Source organism: Lepus europaeus, chromosome 7 (genome assembly GCF_033115175.1).
Source record: "Lepus europaeus isolate LE1 chromosome 7, mLepTim1.pri, whole genome shotgun sequence".
NCBI classification, from domain to species: domain Eukaryota; kingdom Metazoa; phylum Chordata; class Mammalia; order Lagomorpha; family Leporidae; genus Lepus; species Lepus europaeus.
The window spans coordinates 62372980-62398523 of NC_084833.1; the positions used below are offsets into that span (position 1 = coordinate 62372980).

The following is a 25544-nucleotide window of genomic DNA, read 5'->3' on the forward strand; positions in this document are numbered from 1 at the left end:
AGAGATTCGTAGCAAAGGGCTCGTGTCCCACGAAGGTGAGGCAGGGCGTCTCAGCAACCTCCAGGCCCCGCTCCGGCCACCTCCTCCAGGACCCCTGCCTGCCTAGTGCTGGGGATCGGGCCCTGCTGAGTCAGGCCTGGCTGCAGGAAAGAAGAAGTGGTGTTGGACAGCACGACATGTGGGAAAACCCCAGGGGAAGGGGCAGTGTGCTGCTACCGAGAACAGGGCCCGTGCAGGGCCGGCCCCGCCCCCGAATGGCAAGCTCAGCTCCAGCTGACGGCCGGCTGGCATGTCACCCATGACCTCTCACCCACCTGACAAGCAGGATCTGCCCGTCCCTGAGCACGCCCCCCACGGCCCCACCTCCAAGCTGCCGCTCAGGCCGTTTCCTGCCCCGCATGGCCCTCTCCCCACCACCTCAGCCCGCAGAAGCCCACCTGCCCCCCTCGATGTAGCTCGATGCTCCCTGTGCTCCAGAGCAGCCTCCGAGGTGCCCCAGACAGAGCTGCTCCCCTCCCCCGATGCCTTCAGCCCTTGCTCCCAGGGCGCCCTGGGCAGGACCGATCCACCCTGGCCTGGGCCCTCAGCCCAGGCAGGCTGACTTGGTGGACGAGGAGAGATCACACAGCAGCTCTGGCCATGCGGGTGCCAACAGGGCATCACTCCAGTCAAGAAAGAGACAGGGCCCCGGGGCCCAGCAGGCGTGGGGCCACATCCCCGCTCCGACACTCATTGGCCTCAGAGCCTGAGTTTCCTGTCGGACCTGCCTCCAGGTTCCCTGGTAATTCCACAAAGGAGAGTCACGTCCACGTGTCATCAGGACTGCGTCCTCACCCTGGCTGCCGCCGAAGGATGCTCAGGCCCTGCAGACTGGGCTGGGCACCTGTGCCCTCAGCCCCCCAACCCCAGATCGCTCTTCCAAACTTCCTGTCCACATCAGCTCTGCCAAAGGAGCCAGGTCCCACCCTGGGGCAGGCAGGACTGCCGAGTGGGGCAGCCCGGGCAGCCCAGGCTGGCCGTGGGCTCCCCTGCGCCCACAGCCCAGCCACCCGCACACTCCCTTTCTCCATCTGCCTCCCTAGCTCCTCTTCCTCTTTCTCAACACCCCAGTCCTAGACCTGCCACCTCTACTGTGGGACTCCCCTGAAGCCTCAGGCTGGCCTGGAGCCTCCTTGGGGCTCCCCCAGCCTCGACACTTGCAACCGCTCAGCACGGCTGCATCTGTCCATGTCTGGTCATTGAAATGACCTCAGAGGACCACCAAGGCAGGCCTGCCCCCAAGCCCAGACCCTGGCGCGCAGGGCAGGGCTGCCAGCGCAGGGCAGCCCAGCGCCGGCGTGGGGAGGGCCATCTCCTTCCCTGCCCTGCCCTTCCCATGGGGACAAACTTTCCCAGCTGCCCACTTCCTCATTCCCGCCTGGCCTCCTCAGGGACCCAGCTCCGGGGCTATGCCTCGTGCTTCCTCTGTGGCTCCTTCTGTCTCCGTCCTGAGACCCACAGGCCGGGGGTCCCCTGCTCCTGCTGCACGTGCTTCTGCCCACACCACCGCACAGAACGCCCTTCCCCAGGAGCGCCCTTGCTGGGATGCGGTGCCTGCTGTGAGCCCCCAGGGCCGATCCTCTCCGAGCTGGCGTCATGGCCAGCGCAGAAGGAGCCTCGGTGAGCACTTACAGACTGACAGCATGATCGCCACCTCCTCTCACCCTGATCCCTGGAGAGAGCCAGCAGCTCCCTCCAGGCGGCAGCAGCCAAGCAACCGGGAGTCTACTCACAACCAAGTCTCCACCCAGCACTTGGCTGTCTCCCCGGGCCAACAGCTCCCAGTTACTAGGCAACCACTGTGTGCCAAGAATTTTGCACAGAGCTTGTTTTTGTTTTATTTAATGAGCCACGTCCTCCAGGAAGTCCACCCCACTGCACCGTCCTCTGCGTTCCACCTGGCCCTCCTGGGCACTTGCAGGCCTACACTGGGCTTTCCCCCAGGCTACCCCAGCTGTCAAGGGCAGGAGCTGCCCGAGGACCGCGTCACCCACAGCAGCACACCCTGCGCCCCGCAGGTCTGTCCTTGTGCTGGCCCTAAGGGTTGCTCACAGTCTGTCCCAGGCCCTCACCTGCCCAGCCCAGGGCTGCCCTGGCAGAAAGAGAGAGCAGGTGCAGGTATCCACTGAGCCCCATGGAATAAGAAGCCAGGTAAGCACACAGGCCCGGGTTAGAGACCTCTCCTCCCGTCCCTAGTAACCCAAGCACAGGGTTTCTGAGCTCATTGAGAACAGCAGACCCCAACCTCTGTGGGCACCCACAGTGCCACCAGCCCTGAGGACGGGGAGGCTCCACAGCGACCCAGGGCCAGCCTTTGCAGGTCTTCCCGACACCCCGGGCAGGGGCAGGGCGGTGCTCAGAACCCACCGTGCCCTTGAACTTAACGGTGAGATAAGGCAACCTGAGCCTCTGCAAGGGAATCCCCAGAGCGTGCAGGCAGCAGACCCAGAACAGATGTCAGCACCAGGCTCCCCAAGGGCAGAGACCCCGTAAGGGAACAGTCGGGGAGCAGAGTCTGGGAAGGCTCCGGAAAGCAGGCAGCATGGGCTCCGGTGAGCCAGGGAGAGGGGCTGGAGAGGCTGATGGGGCCCTGAGGCCTGGAGAGCCCGGGGGTGGTGGTGGGGGAGCGTGCAAGAGACAGGAAATTCTGAGAGCAAAACAGAGAAGGGAGAGGAGAGCCCTGCAGACAAGCCAGCCTCCCGGAGCGGGCAGACAGCCGGGCAGGCGGGGCCTCCTGCCCACCCGGGCCCTCCGGGAGCCTCCCGCCCGCCGGCCTGGCCAGGGCTGCCCCTCGCTCACCCTCAGCTGCCCGCTGGGTCCTGGGCCCAAGGACTCCCGAGGCGGTGGCCAGGCAGGCTCAGTGTGTGCGGGAAGGGGCGCGCCTGCCCCTGGCCCAGGTGTGTGGGAGGTGCGTCCTGGCGGCGCTGCTGAGGCCCAGGTGAGGCTCCGCACACACGATGCGTGTCTCCAAGCGTGTGTGTGAGAGTGTGTGTGTGTGTGCGTGCTGCGGCATGCGACAACGGCCCTGCCCTTGAGCGTGAGAGAGTGTGTGTTTGTGTCCGTCTGCACCCTGTGCTGGTCTCCCTGGCTTCCTGCTCCCCGCCTCCCCGCCCCCTGCGGCCCGGCCAACACACACTTCCTGAAAACGGCCTCTGAGGACAGCAGCCACCCACAATCCCCCGGGGCAACCCTGCCTGGGGCCGCACCCCCTGCCAAGCCGGGGACCGGCAGTCGTGCCTGCTGGTCTCCTGGGGCCCTGAAGGGTGGACGTCCAGGAAGCCCTGGCCCCGGCCTCGCCCCTTCCCCACCCCCACCACAAGGAGGCCCTGAGAGGCTGCGAAGGTGGCTCTTCGGAGGGAACAAGTTCTGCCCTGGCAACAAGTGACCATTCTGCAGGGAGAGCAGGGATTGGCTGGGAGTCCAGCTAGCAGCTGCCTGCTCTGGACCATGCTTCCTGTCCCAGGGGCATCTCCAGGAATGGAGGACACTGAGGCCCAGAGCAAGCTGAGAGCGGCTCTGTGTACTGACCCGGGAGCCTAGCTCAGAGGGCCACGAGGGACGCCTGCATCCTCTATCGGAGCGCCTGGTTCCAGCCTGACTGCTCCCAGCTCATGTGCACTGTGGGAGGCGACAGGTGATGGTTCAAGCAGGCAAGGGCCCCTGCCACCCACGTGGGGGAGTGACAGTGACTTTCCAGCTCCTGGTCTTGGCCTGGTCCAGCCCTGCTGGGAGCATTTGAGGAGTCAATCAGCAAATGGGAGATATCTCTCTCTCTCTCTCTCTCTCTCTCTCTCTCTTTCTCTCTCTCTCTCTCCTTGTCTGTTTGCCTTTCAAACAAATAGAATCAATGTTAAAAATAAAGTAACAGAAAAGAAATGAGCCCAGTGACTTTGGGCAGGTTTGTAAACATCTCTAGAACCCTTGGCAAGTTCTCACTGCAGGCTTAAAAAATGGGAGAGGGTGCAGAGTCTGGGGGTGCAGCGGGGCCCCAGGCCAGGCAGGAGGAACCCACCCTTGCTGTTTTCTGGTCTGTGGCCTCAGCGCCCATCCCAGCCTCATTCTTCCACTGGCCTCCTCGGAAGACCTCTCCCTTCCCAGCATATGGGGTGGGGAGAAGGGATTGGGGGCACAGTGTGTGCTGAGTCGCACACACACAAGCTTGGCACCTGCAGTATACACACTCACACTGGCACTCGTCACCCGCCACCGAGGGACAAGGGACGGATACTGGGGACCGAGCAGTAATCAAACCAGAGAAGATCCACGCCCCAGGGGAGCTGACATCCTGGTGGGCGGGCTTGCTCTCCCAGCAGCTCAGGCATGCACATGCACACACTGGCTCACGCCCAACAGTACACAAACAACACACACACACACACACACTAGCTCGCCGTGCAGCACAACAGGCGTACAGACCCTGAGGAGCTCACACACGCCACTCCAGGTCACCCCCAAAACTGCGCGGTCCCCACACACCCGCACACACAAGGACAGCGCAGGCCACTCTCAGAGCCAGCACAAACCCACGCACACACCCCTCCCTGGGGGAGTGCACACACAAAGTGGCCTGGGCCTGCCTCTTGGGGAGGCAAGACCCTGAGAATAATGTGCAAACGACTCCCAGGCCCCACCTGGGGAGAGGCTGGAGCCAGGCAGGGATAGACACGGGCTCCGCGGGAGCTCGTGCCACGCGGTCAGTGGGCTCCCTGCTCAGTGGGGGGAGAGGGTAGGACTCCTGCAAGGGGGACAGAATGGCCTCCCACCAAGTACCGCGGGGCCGCAGGAAGGGGCCAGGAAGCCAGTGAGGCCTCCTGCCTTGGCCTGTTGCGCATGCGCTAAGCTCCATCTGCTTCGAGATTTCCCTGCGGAGCTGTAGAGACTCCCTCTGTCCCGAGAGCCAAGGACTTCAGATTCCTGGGAGTCAGGCCTGGTGGTCACTCCTCACTCTGCCCGTGCCCCAAGGAATGGCCGCAGGTGGCGGGGGACGACTGTCTATGAATTCCCTCTGTGCACAAGGGACTGGGGGACCTCGCGGTACAAGCAGCTGCACTCCTGGCCATGGGCCCAGCCTCCCCCAGAGGCCGGCTAAGCGGCAGAGTCCAGGCTGAGGCTCTGGGAGTAGGGCCCCAGGGTGTGGACAGGACTCTCACCCTGCCCGAACTCAGAAGCCAGTGCCAGGAGGGCCCCAGGGGCCCCGGAGACCGCGGGGCCGGGGTGGGGGACACTGGACAGGGAAACGGTCTGGAGAGCAGCTCCTCCCTGGGCTCCCCAGCTGGCTGGGCCAGACCACGGTCCTGCCTCCTAAACAGCAAGCCCCCATTCTCCCACTGGAGGTTTTTCCTCCTAATCCTGTATGAGCCTCCTCACGTCAGTGCCCTGCTCCCTCCCCTTGCTCACCCACTGCCAAGCCCCCAGAGGCTGGCAGGCAGGCAGTCTCTCCCCCAGTCACAGCTGGGGTTCAGGGAAAGTACTCCTGCACACAAGAGAATGGCCACTAGAGGGCGCAGTGGCACAAAAAACTCCAACCTAGGCTGCAAACCAGGCTGAGGGGTGGGGAGCAGGGAACCCTAGCTCCTGTCCCCAGTTGTGTGAACTAGAGGAGGCACCGCCACTTTCTGAGTTCCAACCGATCAAACCTCACAACAGCACAGGCCTGGCTTGGTCTTCAAGCTCCTCTCTGGGTGGGGAGAAATCTCCCAGACCTGCCCCCCAGGGCCCCCACCCACCCACCCAGTGTGTTAGGCACAGATACAGATACAGCCCTGTCCCCTCCTGGCTCAGAGCCTCTTTCCCTGCTTGAAACCTGGACACAAATCCCCCAGGTTTGCTGTAGGCACGACCAAGATGGCACAGGCAAAACGCCCCACACAAGGTCCAGCAGGTAGGGGAGCAGTGGCCTCTGCACAGCCTCCCTCCTCCAAGAAGCTGCCCCAGACTTCACCCAAGGGCTCCGGCAAATGTCCACGGCCCCCTGGACACACACCCCTCCGGCTGGGCACCCCCGCGCGGGGCAGAAGACAGGGCCCGTGTGAAGGAGGTCAGAATGCAGTGTCCACCGACGGGGAAGACATTCAAGGAAACCAGGGCCACCAGCAGCTGAGAAATGTCCTGGGAACCGGCGGCAGGGTGTGACAGGAGTGACAGAAGCCCAAGCCCTGGGAGCTGGGCGGTGCTGCTCCCTCTCCCACCCGCACCCCTACCCCAAGCTGTCTGCCGTCCGGTGGTCCCGGGGTCAGGGGTGGCACCTGCTGCCTACCCAGCCACCCAGAACAGACATGGGGGGCTCTGCCACACAGTCCAGGTCCTGTCCTTTCTAGGGCCCACGTCTGGATCCCTTTGGCCTATGCCCCCTCGTCCCCCACATCTGGTGAGCACAGCCCGAGGGCTCCTCCCTGCCAGCCTCAGATATCATCCGCACTTGCGGCAAACCCCGCCGGCTCCCATTGGGCCCGTACAGCACGTCACGCCAGGTCACACCGGCGCCATCCCCGATGCCCGGGCCAGTGCCTCTGCTCCTCCCCTGGGAGTCTCTTACCCCAGGGCCGAAGGCCACGATCCCCCGTCCACCCCCAGGGATCCCCCCAGCCCGGGGACATCACTCACCTCACCAGCAGGCGGGGCGGCCCCGTGCGTGGGGGCACGGGTGGAACGCTGGGCTCCACAAGATGCCGCTTGGCAGGCAGCGGGGGTGGCAGGGGGTCCGGGGTGGAGAAGCAGGCAGGCGGCTGGCAGCTCCTGCGGGGCGGGATGGGAGGCACCACAGGCTGCCCCACACCCTCTCCAGCGGCGGGCAGCGGCTCGGGTGGAGCAGCAGGTGCAGGTGGCGAGCGGAAGATGTGGCGCTTCATGGGCACAGGCCGTGGGGCAGGGCAGGGGCTGGGGGCCGGGGGCGCGTGGGCACGGAGCAGGCCCGCCAGAATGCGACGGCGGTGGCCAGGGAGCAGCATGCCCATGTCCACCAGGCGCGCGTCGCTGAGGCCTTGGCACTCGGTGGCCCACACCAGCCCGTGCTGCTCGAAGAGCCCCGTGTACTGCTCCAGGTGCAGCGCCCGCAGCCACTCGGCCACCGATAGCGCGGCGTCCCCGGCCTCCGCCATGGCTCCCGCCAGCAGAGGCCCAGCCGGCAGGGCTCTGTCCACACCTGGAAGACACAGATGGGCACGGGTCAGAGGCGTGGCTGCCCAGAGTGGGCCCCAGATCAGCCTCCCTCTGCGGCTCTCCCATGCCGTGGGCTTAAGCTCTGCCCTGGAGCCCCCTCCCCCACTGGGGCCAGGCAAGAGCAGGCACTGCTGGGTCTTCCGACTCCCCAGCCCCGCGGGCTCCAGCCAGGGCCAGGGCCCTCTGAGCCATGTCCCCAGCAGAGGGTCAGGCCCAGGCTGGGGTCCAAGCCTCACCTCACCCCACTCCATGTCCCTGGAAGAAATAGAGGTCAACCCGGCCTCAGCCTCACTCTGGCCCTGTGAGGGACTCCTCCCACCACCGAGGAGGGAAAGTCACTCATTCATTCATTCATTCATTCCAAATAGCCTTGGAGCTCAGAGCTCCTGGGGTGGTGGGCGTCGACAGAGGATGTGATTGACAGGAGACAGAATGCTACCTGGTCATCCCCATGGCCCCTAGACAGCGGAAGACACAGCTCAGTCCCCAGCTGATGTAAACAATGCTCTCACCAAAACAGAAATTGACTGATCAACATCTTGCTTAATGGAAAAAACAGAAAATTTCCCATTAAAGTTCGGAATATCTTCTTCTTATTATTCACATTGCTCTGAAGGTTCTGGAGCACAATAAGCAAGAGGCACAGGGAGGGAGGAGGGAGGAGGGAGGAGGGGGAGGGAGGAGGGAGGAGGGAGGAGGGAGAGGGAGGAGGGAGAGGGAGGAGGGAGGAGGGAGGCTCAGCCAGTGCCGGCTGCCTGGAACGTGACTCCTGAGCTGGCAAGTCCCAGCCGCTCGCCTTGGGCCGTCACCAGCAACACGGGGACTCAGCAGGGGGCAGCTTTGAGATCCAGCCAACAGAAACCGACATTTATAAGTGACAGCCAGGCATCGCAAAACGGAAGGCACCAAGAAATCACTGCCTAAGGAAGAAAACAAATCCCCATGATGAAAACTTCAGGCTGCCATGGAGGGGCTAAAAGATCTGGTCCAACGGGAAAGTCCCCGGCAGAAGACGCCACAAAGACTCTGCTTCTCTCCAGGCCATGTGTGAGAGCACCCGACCCTATCAAACACACTCACCACATGCATACACACATGCACACACCACATACATACACATACACACCACACATGCACATACCACATACATACCCACATACCCACACCACACACATATACATATACCGCATACATACACACATGCACACACCACATACATACACATACACACATACCACATACATGCATATGCACATGTACCACACACCACATGCATACACATATACACATACCACACATACACGCCACACACATGCATACACCATATACATACACCACAGACACACACATACCACATAATACACGCGTACGTGCACATACACATCACACACATATACACACCACATACATATACACATCGTATGCATACATATATGTACACACTCACATACATATACATACACACCACATACACATATGCACCACACATATCCACATACCACAAATACATATACATATCACATACATACACATATACACCACACATACACACACACATATACACACATACACACACACCACGCCACACAAATATATACACACCACACATACATCACACATACACACCACACACACATACCACACACACACACACCATACCCACATACATACACACACATACACCACACCCACACCCACATATATACACCACACATACACACATATACACATACACATACAATGCATACCACACATACACACATATGCACACATGTACACACCCACATCCACATACACACCACACACAAATATGCACACCTACACACCCACATATACGCATACACAAAAATACTCCCCCACACCTATACATACCCACAGACACAGACACCCACACCACACACACATGCCACACACACCACACACACACCCTCTCCACACATACACCCACATATGCACACATACACACCCCAACACACACCCCTACACAACCACATACATACACAAGAAAACCCACACACATACACAGACATACACACATGCCACACACCCATCCCACACATATACATACCACACACACATGCCCACCATACACATACACACACCCACACCACACACACATACCCACATACGTGCACATGCACACATATACATGCCCCCTACACACACCTACACAACCACATATACACAAAAAATACCCCCCAAACATATACACCCACAGAGATACCCACACACACATATGTACACATCCACATACGTGCACACACAGATACACACACACCACACATACAAAACCACACACACAGATACCCATCCACACCCAAAAACACCCACACCACACTTATACACCACACACATCCACACACACACGCACACATACACATCCAAGGTGATTTGTTGGCAGCTAGACAAGCTGACTTTAAACTTCGTGGGAACGTTCAGCAGGCAGCAGGAGCTGGGAAAGTCCTGGAAGCCGGGAGAACAAGGGTAACGTGTGGAGTCGGCTCCGGCAACACACGCAGACCCAGTCAGAACAGTCTGACAGTGATCAGAAACAGTCCGACACCTCGAACCGCGTGGGGTACCAGCGCGGGAGCAAACAGAACAGAAAGTTCAACACTGGACTCAAAGACGTGTGCAACTGCAGTGTTTCCAGGGCTGGGGAGAGCTGGGTCCCGAAGCCATCGGTGCCGCTGTGGGCTGAGCTAGGAAAACCCGAGGCAGACCCCGCCTCCCACTTCACAAACTCCAGCACAAAAACTAAAACTTTGGAAAAAATCACCCTAGGGAAGCCAAAGCCTTTTGGGAGCGCTGCAAACCCAGAAGACCAGACCAGAACACCCAGCTACAGTCACATGCCGTGTAGCAACCTTTCACACAACAGCCTACCGCCCCGTGGGACGGCGGCCCCATCAGCCTACAAAGGAGCTGGAAAAGTCCCTCGGCTGAGGGCACACCTGCACTGCCACTCACAGCCGTCACATGGTACCGGCTGACGCGAACACCCCACTGTGCTACGCGTCCGATCGCGACTTTGGAGTGGGCTTCTACTTACTGAAAAGAGCTCAGTACAGGGCAGCATGCCATGTGGTGCTGGCAGTACGTGCGTCAGGAGGCTGCCCTGTGCCACCTGGGACCGGGCGAGTGCTCCTCCATGAAGCCACGCCTGCCTGTGTATAAAATCCTGCACGGTACCACGAGCCCAGGGGACACCTCACAGCCCCGGATCCTGGGGGCCCACTTTCCTACCTGTTGGAAAGCACCTCAAAATAGGAAACAGATCAGCAACCCAACAGAAAGGGAGGGAAGCAAAGGACCAGGAAAATTCACAGGAAGGGAAATTCACACATGGCCCCTAAGCCTCCCACCAGAACACGGCAGGTGGAAAACAGCCAAACTCCACCTTCCGCCATCAGACCAGCAGAGCCTTCCACCATCAGACTGGCAACGAGAAACGCCGAGACACACAGCACCGGTAACTGACTCTGCCTTTCCCTGCCGACGGGGTGGGGGCCCTCAGGGAGGGCAACACCCCCACCAGGAAAACCCCAAGTGCCACCAGGGGCACACGTGTGACATGAGGGATTACTATATAAAAAGGCTATTGGCTGCAGTCCCGTGTGTAATAGCAGAAGGCTGGAAATAACCCAAATGTCCCTCCGTGGGAGAATGTTTAACTAAATTACGGGCTACATATGCAATAGAATATTTGCACAACATGGAAAAAGAGGAAGCGCCTTGCATACCTCCCCCAGACACGCGCACACTGTCGCATTGGCACAGGCACAGCAGGATCACACAGCATCCAAAGTGGTCATGGGACAGGAGAGTAAGAGACAAGTTTAGGGGCCTCATTTGTGATGCAATGGGTGAAGCCATTCTGGGATACCCAGAGTGCCTGGGATGGAGCCCTGGCTGCTCCACTTCCAATCCAGCTCCCTGCTAATGGCCTGGGAAAGCAGCAGAAGATGGTCCAAGTGCTTGGGCCCCTGCACCCACGTGAGAGACTTAGATGAAGCTCCTGGCTCCTGGCTTTGGCCTGGCCTAGCTCCAGCCGTTGCGGCTATCTGGGGGGTGACCCAGCAGGAAGTTTATCTCAGAGCAAAAACTGCACAGTCCATGCAGAGTTCCCGCGCGTCGCACGTGCTCCGTGAGCTTTGTGAAGACATCACATGACACTCTGCCCCTGGGGGAAGAGCGAAGGGACAGTGCCTGCGGGGTCCCTGGAAAGGCATCTGGGAGGCAGGCGACAATGCTAGGTCCCCGTTTCTCCAGAGGCAGGAAACAGGTTTGAGGGGCAGAGGGAGGGGAGAGGCACACCCGGAGCGCAGGGGGCCTGAGACTTCACAGCCAGACGTCCTCTGGACGCAGGCCCACGTGCACACGCTGCCCGTTTCCCAGGAAACCCACCTCTGTGGGGAAGAGAACTGTTCACTACGTATCCTTCTCTGTCACCTCGTTCTGAACCGTTGGCCCTTAACAACAACAACAATAACAATAATAATAAAAAGGTGCTGTGAGGAGGGGCTGGTACTGTGGCACAGTGGATTAAGTGTCCACCTGCGACGCCAAAATCCCGCATCAGAGTCCTGGCTGCTCCACTTCCCATCAGCTCTCTGCTGTGGCCTGGGAAAGCAGAAGATGGCCCAGGTCCTTGGGCCCCTGCACCTGCATGGGAGACCAGGGTAGAGTTCCAGGTTCCTGGCTTTGTTCTGGCCTGGCTCTGGCTGTTATAGCCACTTGGGAGAAACCAGCAGATGGAAGATTCCTTTCTCTCCCTCTCTTGCTGTTCCTTTCAAATTAATTCGTTTTTTTTGTTTTTTGTTTTGTTGTTGTTTTTGTTTTAAAAAGAGAGATGATGTGAGGGACCCAAAGGAAGACACAAACAAAACTGCGAGCAGCGCCCTGGACAGGGTGGCTCCCTACAGCCAACACAGCGGTTCTTCCAGGGTGAAGCCGCAGCTTCAACGCAATCCCAGCTAAAATTCCAAGCGGGACTGTTTAGCCAGGCAGATTCTAAAGCTCATACAAAATGGGACTAAAGATCTCCCGTGGGGTGGCCGTGTAGCAGAGAGGGACACCGCAGCCCATGGTGGAGAGCCTGGGTCTGGGTGTGGGTCACAGCCCCAGTTCCGATTCCAGCCCCAGGTGGCGACAGCTCAAGTACCGAGTCCATCTTGGAGACCCGCACCGAGTTCCCAGTCCCACAGTAAGCCTCGTCCATGCCCACTGCCGTGGGGACTTCAGAAGTGAGCCAGCAGACGCGCGATCTCTGGCTTCGTGTGTCTATATTGTTGGGGCTGGCATTGTGACACAGTGGGTTAAGCCACCACCACCTGCAACAGCCAACAGATCTCATCAGAGTGCTGGTCAGGGGTTCAAGTCCTGGCTGTTCCGCTTCTGGTCCAGCTCCTGCTAATGTGCCCGGGAAGGCAGCAGATGATGGCCCAAGTGCTTGGGCCCTGCACCCATGTGGGAGACCTGGATGGAGTTCTTGGCTCCTGGCTTCAGCCTGGCCCAGCCCCAACTGTCATGGCTATTTGGGGAGTGAACCAGCAGATGGAAGATCTCCCCGCCACTTCCTCTCTCTCTGTAACTCTGCCTTTAAAATAAAGTGGAAAAGCAAAGTGCAGAGAGTATTATGTAAACATCTGGGTTACAGAGAAAAACAAACTGGCCATACACACACACCCACATACACACACACCACACACCATACACACATACATGCCACATATGACACACATGCAGGCCACACACATATATACAACACACACACCACACATGTCACACACACACACCCCATATACAGCACATACCCCCCCATATACACACACCACACACATATGCAGGCCACACACATATACACAACACACACACACACACACCCCATATACAGCACATACCCCCCCCACATACACACACCACACACACATGCAGGCCACACACATATACACAACACACACACACATACACACACGCCACTGAATACTCAGAGACCAAGACCTGCCTACAGGGAGAACTAGCAGCAGGGAAGACAGAGACCCCCCCCTTTACTCCACCTGTGTGTAGCTTTGGATTTGGTACCATTTTCCAAAAAGTGAATACAATTTGAATGAAAAGGTGATCGTCACAAACAGAGTCTGGGAAACTGACCAGGGACGGGGGTCACCTGAGCAGACCCCGCCCCGCCCCAAACGCAGCCTGCAGGTCCCGCCCTCCCAGCCCTCCCAAGCCCAGGGCCAGGTGCCCAGCGAGCTCCCGGGGCGGCGGCCTCTGCTGCTCAAACTCAGGGCCAGCAGAGCCGCCGCCAGAGACGCCTGACAGCCCTACTGCGTGCTGGGTTCGAGTCTCAGCTCCACTCTGCAGCCCAGCTTCCTGCTAATGTGCTCCCCAGGGGCTCACGTACGTGGGTCCCTGCCACCCACGTGGGAGACCCAGATGGAGCTCTGGACTCCTGGCGTCAACACAGCCCAGCCCTGGCTGTGGGGTGCATTTGAGGAGTGAACCAGTGGATGGCACATTTCCGTCTTTCAAATAAAATAATAAATATTTTTGTAAAAAAAAAAAGAAACCTCAGGGGCCAGCCTTGGCCTGCCACCCCCAGCCCAGGCCCGCCCTTCCCACCCCCAACTCACCGGCCAGGCTGCCCAGGTCCTCCCGGGGGCAGCAGCTACTCTGAGGGGCTCCTCATCGCGGCCTGGGCTCGAGGCTGCAAGGACAGGGGTGGGGGAGAAAGCGCGTGAGGCAGGGCCACCGGCAGCAGCATCGAGGCCAGCGGAGGCGGAGGGAGAGGGAAGGATTCCTGGAGGCCGGAGGGGGCCCAGAGGCCAGGCAAGGGGCCCCGAGGGGAGGAGGTGGCCGGCAGAGCTGCCCCTGGGTGAGGGCCGCCCAGGTGGGAAAGAGAGTCAGGACGTGCCTCTCTCTGGAGACCCCCATGTTGGGCAGCAGCGGTGGGGACAGACGCAGACCCTGGGTGGCCTGTCAGGGACAGCCCTCTCCACGATGCCTGAGGGCCACCATGAGGGGGCTGAGCGAAGAGGAGATCTCAGGGCCCCACCGCCAAGTGCCGGGGGAGGCTGAGGTCCTGCCCTGCAGCTCAGAGGCGCCCCTCACCCCTCACCCCATCTGGAGGCAGGCAGGTGCCAAGGACAGGTGCCCCCCCTCCCCTCTATCCCCCCACGCCCGCCTGCAGCAGTCAGGTCATGGGCCCTGGGGCGGGGTTAGCACAAACCAGCAGTGCTCTGCACTGGCTCCCTACCTGCCTACAATGGCCAGTGCTCGGGAGAGGGCTGAGTTTTCAAAGTGAGCTTTAAGTAGCCAGCACCTCCGGTCCAAGCACGGACAAGAACGGCGGAGCAGCCCAGGTGCTGAGTGCTGGAGAGCGGGTACTTCCCACACGCCAGCATCTGCGCGCCTTATGCTGCCTCCTTCAGCCCTCACAGCAGCCGCTGGGGCACAGATGACGCTGACTTGTTACTCAGGTTCTAACTATTTTATTTGAAAGTCAGAGCTACAGAGAGACAGAAGCAGAGAGACAGAGAATCTCCCATTCACTCCCCAAATGGCTGCAATGCCCAGGACTGGGCCAGGCTGAAGCCAGGAACCAGGAGCATCCTCTGGGTCTCCCATGTGGGTGCAGGGGTCCAAGCACGTGGACCATCTTCCACTGCCATCCCAGGCACATTAGCAGGGGGCTGGATTGTGAGTGGAGCAGCCAGGATGCCAGCCATGTGGGACGCCGGTGCTGCAGGAGGTGGCTTTACCTGCTATGCCACAGCGCCGGCCCTGGTGATCCTTATTTTAAGGGGAAGAAATCAGGCCCAGGGAAGTTAGGTCACTTGCCCAAAGCCACACAGCTAGGAAGGGCAGCCCGAGGCTAGGGTAGCCCTGCACTGTGCAACACAGCAGCCACATCTGGCTCCTATGGACCCCTGGAATTGGACCCCCAGAGGAGGTGGGCTGGGTCGCAAACACTGGATTTTTAGGATATTACCGAAAACCAATATGTCATGTCCCAAGGATACCTCCTAGTGATTAATGTCACCAAATGATATTCTTACAGATAACGGTATCCAATACATTGAAATAACTCCCCTGGTTTCCTTCCAAGGTGACTACTACAATAGCTGAGCCGCATGCCTGGCTTGCCCCGATTCCTATCACCCAGGGCGGCCTCGCTCACGGGGCTCGATGCCTCTCAAGGAGCAGCAAACAGCAGTGAGCACCTGCTGTGACCAGGCAGTGAGGGAGGCCCAGCCGCCCCACTGAGCACCCAGGGCTGGGTCCCTCACTGGCAGCACTCAGCCTCTCTCAAGTTCCTACTCCTGCACGAGAGGCCTCTGGCTGCGGTGGTCAGACAACGGGACAGGGGACTTGCGACACCGACAGCCCTCAGAGACGGCTCTACTCAGAGCACTGGAAGCAAGAGCCAGACCTCAGACACCAAAAACAGCCTGGGGTGGGGGGACCTTCCACAGGCCTGCATCACGGTAGGCTTCCTGGAGGAGGCAGCCCCCTGAAAAAAGACAGCCTTCTGAGACAAAGAATGAATTGGCTACAATCTTCTACGTACTCAGGGTGGAATTTTTGCATTAATTTGGTTTTTAACGGCAGGAACATATCACGCATGGACCTTGGTCAGCAAGCGTGCTGGCGCCCCTTGAATTCGGCACCCAGGGCAAGTGCCTCACTTTCTCTGCCCTCAGCCCAGGCCTGCCTTGAGGCCTCGCCCTGCAGCTGCTGACCCATCTCAGAGGCCTCGCCCAGGGAGGCAGGGCGGCTGAGGGCCTGTCATCTGGTTGCAACAGCACAGCCGCAGGCTGGGGCTTCCCCTCCACCCCACCGGAGGGCCCGAGGGCCCGGGGCAGCTTCCACAGCCCGCTGCCCGCCTCTCCCTTCCAGCATCTCCCAGCTGTGCGAGCCACAGCCCGTCCGCAGTGCCCTGCGCCCTCAAGTCCCCCCGACCGTCGTCAGCCCGGCCCGGCCCCGATGCTCACAGATGAAGAAGCAAGCGCCCACAGCGAGGAAGTGACTCGGCAAGGCGCTCGGTGACACACCCCCAAGTCCCAGCTGGCCCGTCCGCAGCTCCTAGCCACTTCTCACCCCAGGCACCGGGCTGCCCACAGGGAGCCCCCACGCTTGTCTGCTGACAATGAGTGCATGAACCACTCCCTCCCATCTTCAGTTCCTGGCTCCGGGCCTCCTCCTCCAGAAAGTCCTCCCTAACTTCCCCCTCAGACTCCCAGCTCTCGGAGGCTGAGCTTCAGCACTGCTTCTGCTCTTTCTCTGGTTGCTCCATCCGTTGGGGTCCACCTCCCCCCCACCCCCTAGGGGCCTGGGGTGTCCTGCTCCATCCCACCCACGCCCCTCCCACGGTGGAGCCCAGGGGAGAGTTCAGTTCCAGTCCAGAGGTAAGCAAGTCTCACCCCTTGCCCACCGATCCTTCCTCGGCCTGGCCGAAGCCGCCTCCTTTGCCCTCTGGCCATGTAGCCCCGGGGCAGACCTTGCTGTCCTCCCTTCTCCGCCCCACCCCCCAGCATCCTCCTCCTGACCTCACCACCCGCCCCCGCCCAGGGATGCACGCTCTGCCACGAGCCAAGGACAGGCGCTGCGCCCAGCTTCCTCTCCCACCAAGTGCGGGCACGCGCCCGGCCCCACCATGCTCCCACCTGCACCACACCCATCCTCACAGCCACCCCATCGCCTGGAAGCCTGACCCCATCTCATGGAGGTCGCACGAGGTGCAGACCTGGTGCCCACGGGGTCCCCCAGAGGATGGGACCGCCACCACCCGTGGGGAGGAGGGAGGAGGCCACGCCAGGCTGCGGGAGTGAGGAAGGACTGGCTAACCCAGAGGACACTGCAGAGGCCTGCGGACGCCCCCTACCCACCGTCACCTGCACAGCTTGCAGCCCTTGGCGCCTCCCTGGGCCCCCTTCCCCATCCGATTCCCACGATTCCCACGAGTGAGTCAGCCCAGCCCGGGCCAGCCTCCCCATCCTACTCCTTCCTTCCACTGGCAGCTGGGGAGCCCTGTGGCTGGGCTGCCTCCCAGATGGCGCCCAGCTCCCTGTGCGCAGCCCGGCAGAGACCCAGCCCCGAGGGGCGCAGCCTGCTCACCCTCTGTGGGCAGACAGGCTGGGCAGGGACCCCGCGTCCAGACCTCAGGAAACCCCTCAGCGCTCCCCACACAGGAACAAGGAACCTGCTGGGACACAGCCACCCTGACCACAAGTGCACACCTCACCCCGCCCCCAGGGGCACAGCCTCTAGGGGCCACCCTCCACCCCAGCAGGCACCCGGCAGAGTGTGCAGCTCCAGCCAGCGGGTCACTGTGTGCGCTGCCCAGAGTGCCAGGAGCCCCCCACCCCTACCCCACCCCCGCCTCACCTGGGACACCCGCAAGGTCACCCTACACCGGCCTCCAGGACGCTCAGGACCCCGCTCACTCAGGCAAGAAGCCTTGGAGACACTTCCCGTCTGTATGAGGAACTAGGTGGGGGCTGGGTTCGCAGCTCAGAGGGTGCAGAAGTGGCCCCCGCCCCGGGGACAGGCCGGCTCCCTGCACCCCGGACTCATGAGCCAAGGAGGCTGCTTCCAGGTGCCCCACGGCAATCCCAGGAAGGCATCCGGGGTCTCCTGCCGCCCCCACCCCCACCTCTGCCTCATCCCCCCACCCCCGTGGGCATGGCCTATCTTCTGCGGTCCCAGGGCTCCGGGTGAAGAAAGAGCTGCCTCAGGTACCTAGGGGGCTGCTGGGGGGCTGGCGGCGAGTCCCCGGGCTCCAGCCCGGAGCCCCTGCCCCACGCAGGAAGCAAAGCAGGTCTGGGTTCCAGTCCTGGCTCCAGCTCTCATCACCCAGAGCTCCAGACAAGCCATGCAGGGCTGTGCGTGCCCGTGTCGCAGAGCTGGCACCCAGACCACTGTGACACTCACACACGTCTGAGGAGCAGACCTGCTTGCCCTCTGCGCCCTGCCCCACCCTGCCTGCCAACACAGCAAGGCCCCGGCTGGTCCCACCAGAGGGGCCCTCAGCTTCCTGAGGCTGCACCAGACACCAACAACCACACATCCCCTCGGTCACACCCTGGCAGAGCCCCTCACACGACCCCCACTGGCCACTGGACCTCCTCCTGGAGCGCCCAGCGCCACCCCACTCCAGGACAGAGAGGGGTTCCCACCCAGCTGGGGCCTTCTGGCAAAGGGGAAATCGAGCCCCCGGCCCGGCAGCAGGCCGTGGAGGACAGCCTAATTCAGCCCTCCCTTCCCCGGCTGCCCCCTCCACACCTTCCAGGTGCCCTTGGGCAGTGCACAACACGCACACCCACACCCCTGCTACACATGCAGAGAATCTGGCGAGAGGCAGAACACTGTATTTTGTACTAGCCTCATCAGCACCACCCTGATAAGACGCTCAACCACAGTTTTATTAATACCCAAGGGACATTACAGACCAGGAGGAGCCCAGTGTCACCCTAACCCCAACTCCAGTCCCGGTCTTCAAAGACTTCCACTTTCTACAAGCCTCACTTCGAGTTGTTACAGCGAGGTACCAGTTTTATCTTTACAGGAAAAACCAGCAAATGTATTTCAAGTCATTACAGCTGAGTTTGCTCCACTTTGTTTCCCAACACCATTATCATCAGAGAGTTATATGACCTCAAATACACCACGCAGGTGCCGGTGCCACAGCCGCTGCCAGGGGCACCGGCAGCCCCCAGCAGAGTCCAGTTCCAGTCCCGGCTGCCCCAGTTCAGAAACAGCTCCCTGCTAGCCAGGGAAGGCAGCAAAGGACGGCCCAGGTGCTGGGGCTCCTGTCACCCACGGGATACCTGGGTGGAGTGACGGCTCCTGGTGTGGGCTTGGCTGCAGCACTGGCCATCGTGGCCATTTGCGGCGGTAACCAGGGTATGGGAGCCCTCTCTCTCCTGTCTCTCTCTCTCTCTCCCTGTCTCTCTCTCCCTGTCTCTCTCTCCCTGTCTCTGTCTCTCTCTCCCCCCCCCCATCACTTTGTCTTTCAAATAAATAAATCTTTAAAAATAAATAAATAAAATACACACAGATTACTAAGGGAACTTTATAAAATTGCTGATTTCCTGGGTCACATGGCTGGAAAAATGACTGAGAGCCAAAGCCCCCTGCCCACCCCTGCCTTAGCCTTCCAAGGGTCTAAGACATCACTCATCAAATAAGGATGCCACTCAGCACACACATACATACACTCTCACATGTACATACACACATACACACAGACAAACATACTCTCACACACATACACACTCACATATATATACACATTGACACACAAACTCACATCCACTTACACATAGACACACTCACATACACACACACACATACACACATTCTCACACATACACTCACACATATACACACACATATACACCTACATACACATTCTTACACACTCACACATACACACACATACACATACACTCTCACACATACACACACTCACACACACTCTCTCACACACACACACTGGCCCCCACAGAGCCCAGCAGCACAGAGCACTGCCTCAATGGCCCAGGCCCGGCAGTGATCACCGCACACCAGAGCCCCCAGGGCTTGTCCTCCAGTCAGCACCTGACACCCCCTCCTCTGACCCCCACCCCTGTAAGAGGGACAGGGAGGGAGGGCGTGGCCCCCTCAGCTGCCAGTGGAGAAAGCTGATGGCCACATGCTGGTCCCAGGCCCTGGGAGAGTCCATCTCGTCCTGTCCCCCTCTGGCCCACCTCACACCGCCACCACCAGATGAGGCACCGGGGGCCCCCACTCCTTCCTCGTCAGTGCCCCTTCACCGCCTCCGTGTGTGCAGAGCCCTGGGCCTGGCGCCTGCCTCCTCCCGGCCCACCTGGAGCCGCCGAGCCCGCTGGGCCACACTGACACAACCTTCACTCCCACCGCCCTACCCCGAGTCCGTGCTGCCTGCTCCCTTAGCCTCAGCTCAGGCCCTTCGAAGCCCAGGCCCGTGGAGCTGCACTGGGCTCGGGCCTGGCCCTTCGGTCCAGGTGCCCTCCAGGGGCCTTTGGGGGCACCTCGTTATCAAGAGGGAGAGGGAGGCGCCACCATAGGGCTCCTCAAGATCCTCCGCTGTATCCCGGACCCTAGGGGAGTCTTGGACACCGCCAGTGGGGGAGGGGGTGGGCCAACTCCTGCCACACAGGCATCAGAGGCAGGCAGGACAGGGTAGTCCGGGGTAGGAGAGAGGTGAGGCTCTGCCCACCGAGCGGGGGCAGGGTGAGCCCTCTGCACCCCAAGACTCGTGGCCCAGGGGAACAGGGGAACACCTGTCCTCTCCCTGGCCGGCTCCTTGCTGCTGGCCTCTGAAAGGGGAAGCTGCTGTGTCACCAGGGCCACACGGGATGCACAGCCAGAGCGCACGGCTGCCCCCGCCTCTGGCACAGGGCTCGCGTGCTCTCACCTTGGGGCAGCACCAGGTGCACCCTCATCCCTCCCGAAGCCCCCACACGTGCACCGCCGTCCCTCCCTGAGCAGCCCAACAAGCATCCCTGGGTCGCTGCCTCCTGTCCACCGACCCCCACGGCAGGTATCACGTATACCTGTCAGTGCCACCTGCTGGGTCAGGACCTGGGGGACGCGGCAGCGGCAATCCGCAGAGGCCTGGCTTGCCACAGCACCGGTGGGTGACCCCTGTGGCTACTCCAGCACTATGGGCGGCCGTGGAAGCTGGGCCCGCACACAGGTGAGAGGGCAGGGGGGGGGGGCAGGGGGCCAGGCTCTGCAGAGGTGTGGCTGGCTGGGGGCAGGTGTCAAGGGTCAGACCACAGGTCTAGCTCGGGAAGGTCTGAGTGAGGCTCCTTTGTCACCTTCTGGGGCTGGGCCTGCCCCTTCCTCTCCACCTGAGGCTGTCCCAGCCATTTCCTGCTGGGCTGACCTGATAAACACTGCGGGGGGGGGGGGGGGGGGGCAGCCCTCACCCACACCAGGGATGTGCTGGCCTGGACGCTACCACCCCTCAGTCAACCCCAGGCGGGTCAGAGCCACCAGGCTCCCCAGAGTCTCTGGGACCAGCAGCCACCCCAAGCAGCTGTCACCTCTCCCCTGCCTGCCTGGCCCTTGCTCGGCTCCCATGGGGCTCAAAGGCCCCAGCCTCTGACTCCCGCCAGGGGCCCTCTTCTCCAGCTTCGAGTCCTCTGCTCTCTTTCCCCTGCACCCGCCCAGCACCTCCCCACCAGGCCTTTGTTATACTCCAACCTCTGTGGGACTCTTTCTCTACCTTGCCCTTCAAGCTCCGTGGTCACGTGCTCCAGGAAGCAGCCTCGGGCTCCCATGGTGACACCCCGGTCAGCCCAGCTGTCACTGCCTGTGGCTGTGTCAACCACATTCTCTTCTCTCTCTCTCACCTCCAGTTTGATTGCTCTGGGTCCCAAAGGTGGCACCCGGTGACTGTCCTGCCTAAGTGAACACTTCTCAGTTTTACACAAGGACAGCAAGTAGCCAGGCAAAGTCCATGGCGAGCCAGGGGTCAAGGTAAGGCTGGAATCGGGGTCCCCTTCTACCTGCTGCCCCCCCCAGGCCCCGCCCAGCATACCACACCACCTAACCACCCACGCCAATGCTCCCCAGCTGCGGAAGGGAGTGTGAGCCCCAGAGAGGGCCGCCCAGCAAGCCAGGGGCAGGGCCCGGCCCAGCCGCCCGGCCCTTAGGGGACTTCAGAGGTTCTGGAGCAGCCCCCACCCGCCGCGTGGGCTGGGCCAGCCCTGCACTGAGCGATGTGGGTTTGCAGGCCACAGGCGGCGGAGGCGGCTGAGTGTCCCAGTTCACAACCCTGACCAGGACCGTTAGACCAGAACCCCGGCTCGGCACATCCGTCTTCACGTCTTCAAGGCAGAGACAGACAGAGGAGCAGCGGCTCAGCCTCCACCCCAGCCCAGTTGTTGCTTTTTTTTTTTTTGACAGGCAGAGTGGATAGTGAGAGAGAGAGAGAGAGAGAGAGAGAAAGGTCTTCCTTTTGCCGTTGGTTCACCCTCCAATGGCCGCTGCGGCTGGCGCATCTCGCTGATCTGAAGCCAGGAGCCAGGCGCTTCTCCTGGTCTCCCATGCGGGTGCAGGGCCCAAGCACTTGGGCCATCCTCCACTGCCTTCCCGGGCCATAGCAGAGAGCTGGCCTGGAAGAGGGGCAACCGGGATAGAATCCGGCGCCCCAACCGGGACTAGAACCCGGTGTGCCGGCGCCGCAAGGCGGAGGATTAGCCTGTTAAGCCACGGTGCCGGCCCAAAGTTGTTGCCTTTTAACTGCGAAAGTCACCCAACAGCCCACCTGGACGCAGGTCCCCACCACAGAGACCAGAGACAGAGGCTCAAGCAGCCAAGAGCCTTGCCCAGCTTACACGGCAGGGGCTGGAGAGCCATGCCCACCAGGGGCTCACCCAGCCAAGGTACTTTACCTGCAGGGCACACAGGCCCCCTGCCCCGGGCCCAGAGCCCTTTGAGTGCAGCTGCTGTGCCCTCAGACCGGGAAGGCACTCAGCAAGAGCTGGCGAAGGCACTGTAAATTTCTGAATGCCCCGCCTGCACCCCACAGTGGGGCACTGCCTCCCACTTGGGTTCCCCAACTCCGGTCTCCACCCACCGCTCTCCAGGGGGCCCTGACCCTCCAGGCCTGACCCCAGTCTGCTGAGCCGCATGCCCTGTCGGCCCCAATGCCTATAAGCGTGACCCTGACCTTGCCCTATGACCCCCACAGTCCGCAGCCCTCTCTCTAAGCCTTCCCTCAACCCCTGCCTGGTGCCCACACAGACAGCCCCACTACTCCAGGGAGTACAGGGGGGCCTGGCCCTGTCTCTCCCCACAGCCAAGACCACTGCTTCTTCTGCCAGCGCCAGGTACCCTGGGCCTTCTTCTGAACGCTGGGGGTGTGGGTGCAGAGAGCACAGTGGGGCCCCGAGACACCAAGCAGTGCTGAGACTCTCTGGGGAGCTCAGTCCCCACGTGGGTACCCCACCCAACCTTGGCCTCCCAGGCTCCTGGGACCTCGAGTTCCAGAAATTAGGAAGCTGGCAACCACAGCTGCACCAAACTCCAGCACCCGTGCATCTGTGATGTTCGGAATCTCAGACTCCCAATCTTAAAATCCAGGCTGTCAGGGCCAGCTCTGTGGCGCAGCGGGTTTGGCTACCACCTGCAACACTGGCATCCCATATGAGTACTGTTCAAGTCCCGGTTGCTCCACTTCCGATCCAGCTCCCTGCTGGGAAAGCAGCAGAAGGTGGCCCAAGTGTTTGGGCCCCTACCCTCACGTGGGAGACCTAAAAGAGGCTCCTGGCTTCACCCTGGCCCAGCCCTGGCCATTGCAGCCATTTAGGGAGTGAACCAGTGGATGGAAGACATCTCTCTCTCTCTCTTTCTCTCTCTCTCAACTCTGCCTTTCAAATAAATATAATTCTTTTAAAAAAAAAAAGAAAGCCCTGCCTGCCGGGGAGGGAGTGGGGAGATGGGAAAGGCCCTTCCTTCTCTCCGTCTCTGTCCTCACTTCCACCTGCCTGCTTGGCTTGATTCCTGCCCTGTCCTGCCCACCCCTGGGGACTAGAAGGCCTGGGAGGTTCCTCTGCTGCTTTCTGCCCCTCCCTGAAGCCCCTGGGAGGCTGAGTGACACGGATGGACGATCCATGACCAGCCAAAGGCCTCCTCCTGGGCTCGAGGCCAGGGACAGACAGCAGGTCCCTGCCACCAGGCCTGACTCCCAGCAGACTTTCGGTCTTGCACTGTTGTCCGGGAGGGGAGAAGAGGATGCCCAGGGGCAGGAGCCAGGAAGCTGGCTGGGGACACCCAGGCATGGGGGGAGAGTGGTCTCTCAGCCCTGCCCTGTCCTGGCGAGAACCAACCCAACACTGGCCTGGCTGGAGGGGGTGCAGGCAGCCAGGCTCCAGTGTTCCAAGTGTAGCCCCGGACCCTGCACCAGACCTGGGAGGGAGAGTGGCAGTGAGAGGTCACCCCCACCCCGGCATCTTTGCCACCACACATGAAGACGACAGTGAGGGCTCTGCCACACGCCCAGGGACGGCTCTCTGGCCCTGAGCCCACCCCCAGGGCCGCAGAGGGCCGGGTCAGGTTGACCAGGGCAACCCCGCAGGGGCAGAGCCTTCAGCATGGGGTCAGGGGAGGAAGACTTGGTCCCTGAGACAGGCAGTGTGGGCAGCATCTGCAGTCAGCTCAGGGCCTCGGGAGACCCCGGCCAGGCCCAGGCAGGGGGGCGGCCAAGGCCTCAAGGCCCTCCTGGGCCCGATCCCGGCTCTCTGTCAGCTGCTGAAAGACCACAGGCATTCACCTGCCGGCTGCTGACCTCAGCGTCTTCGTCAGTCTCAGAGAAGCCCTGTGTTAGACAAAAGCCGGGGCCGATGGCACGAGAAGATGCTCGGCTCTTGCCTGCATCGTCCGTGCAAGCAGGAGACCCCCGCAGTCCCCGGCAACGCCACCTGGCCGCAGGCCCTCCGACTGCCTGCCGCCCGGCCAGTCCCAGGCTGGGACTGGGCTGGGATCTCCTGTGTCCCCTCAGGGCTCTCCCGGGAAGCACAGTGTATCGGACCACCCTGGGGAAACCACTTAACCCCGAGTCGCTCAGTCTGCTCTCTGCGAGGTGGGAGCAGTGCCTCCCTGGCTCCTGAGACTAACGTTGAGCATTTAATGAAACCAGTACATGAACGCCTCAGCTGCCTGCCTGCCACACCGTAGGCTCCCAGGAAGCAACCGTTTCTCCTGCTGGACAGCAGCTTCCCCGCCCCGGGACAGGACGAAGGCCCTCTGCTCAGGGCCACGGAGGGGCTGAGTCAGCCTGACTGAGCCGCCAAGGACGACGGCTCCCAGGGGAGGGGCCAGCTGCCTGCCCAGGGTTCTGCTCCAGGCCACCTTGGCCAGCGGAAGGAAAGCTCCTCAGTGCCTCCCACCCTGGGCTGAGCTCCGGAAGCAAACACATGCCTGGGTCCTGACCCCGCCTCTACCACTTACTCACTGGGACATGGGGAAAGGTGCCCAACCTCCCTGTGCCTCAGTTTCCCTACCTGTAGAATGGGACACAACTTCCAAGGTTGCTGGCAGGGTTAAATGGTTTAATAGGGATGAGGCTCACAGCACAGCAGGTTAACTCGCCCACTTAGCATGCTCGTATCCCATACTGAATCCCCTCTCATGGCGCCAGTTCGAGTCCCGTCTCCTCCACTGCTGATCCAGTTTCCTACTAATGCACCTGGGAGACAACAGATGCTGACTCGGGCGCTCAGGCACCCACATGGGAGACCCAGAAGGAGTTCCGGGTCCCCGGCTTCGGCCTGGCCCAGCCCCTGCTGTTTCGGCCTTTGGGGAGTGAACCA

General features: G+C 61.0%; 1 protein-coding gene across 3 annotated transcripts in view; it reads right to left on the bottom strand.

Moving 5' to 3' along the window:
• ARAP1 (ArfGAP with RhoGAP domain, ankyrin repeat and PH domain 1) overlaps positions 1-7180 on the bottom strand; it is a 34111-nt gene extending 26931 nt beyond the window's left edge. Inside the window, exon 1 of one of the 3 annotated variants that reach the window (XM_062196669.1) lies at positions 6643-7180. In XM_062196669.1, the coding sequence (XP_062052653.1) occupies positions 6643-7136 (494 nt within the window). In that variant the 5' untranslated portion in view covers positions 7137-7180. The remainder of the gene's footprint in view (positions 1-6642) is intronic. The other 2 variants (XM_062196667.1, XM_062196668.1) reach the window with 2 other exon arrangements.
• Positions 7181-25544: the final 18364 nt, after the last annotated feature.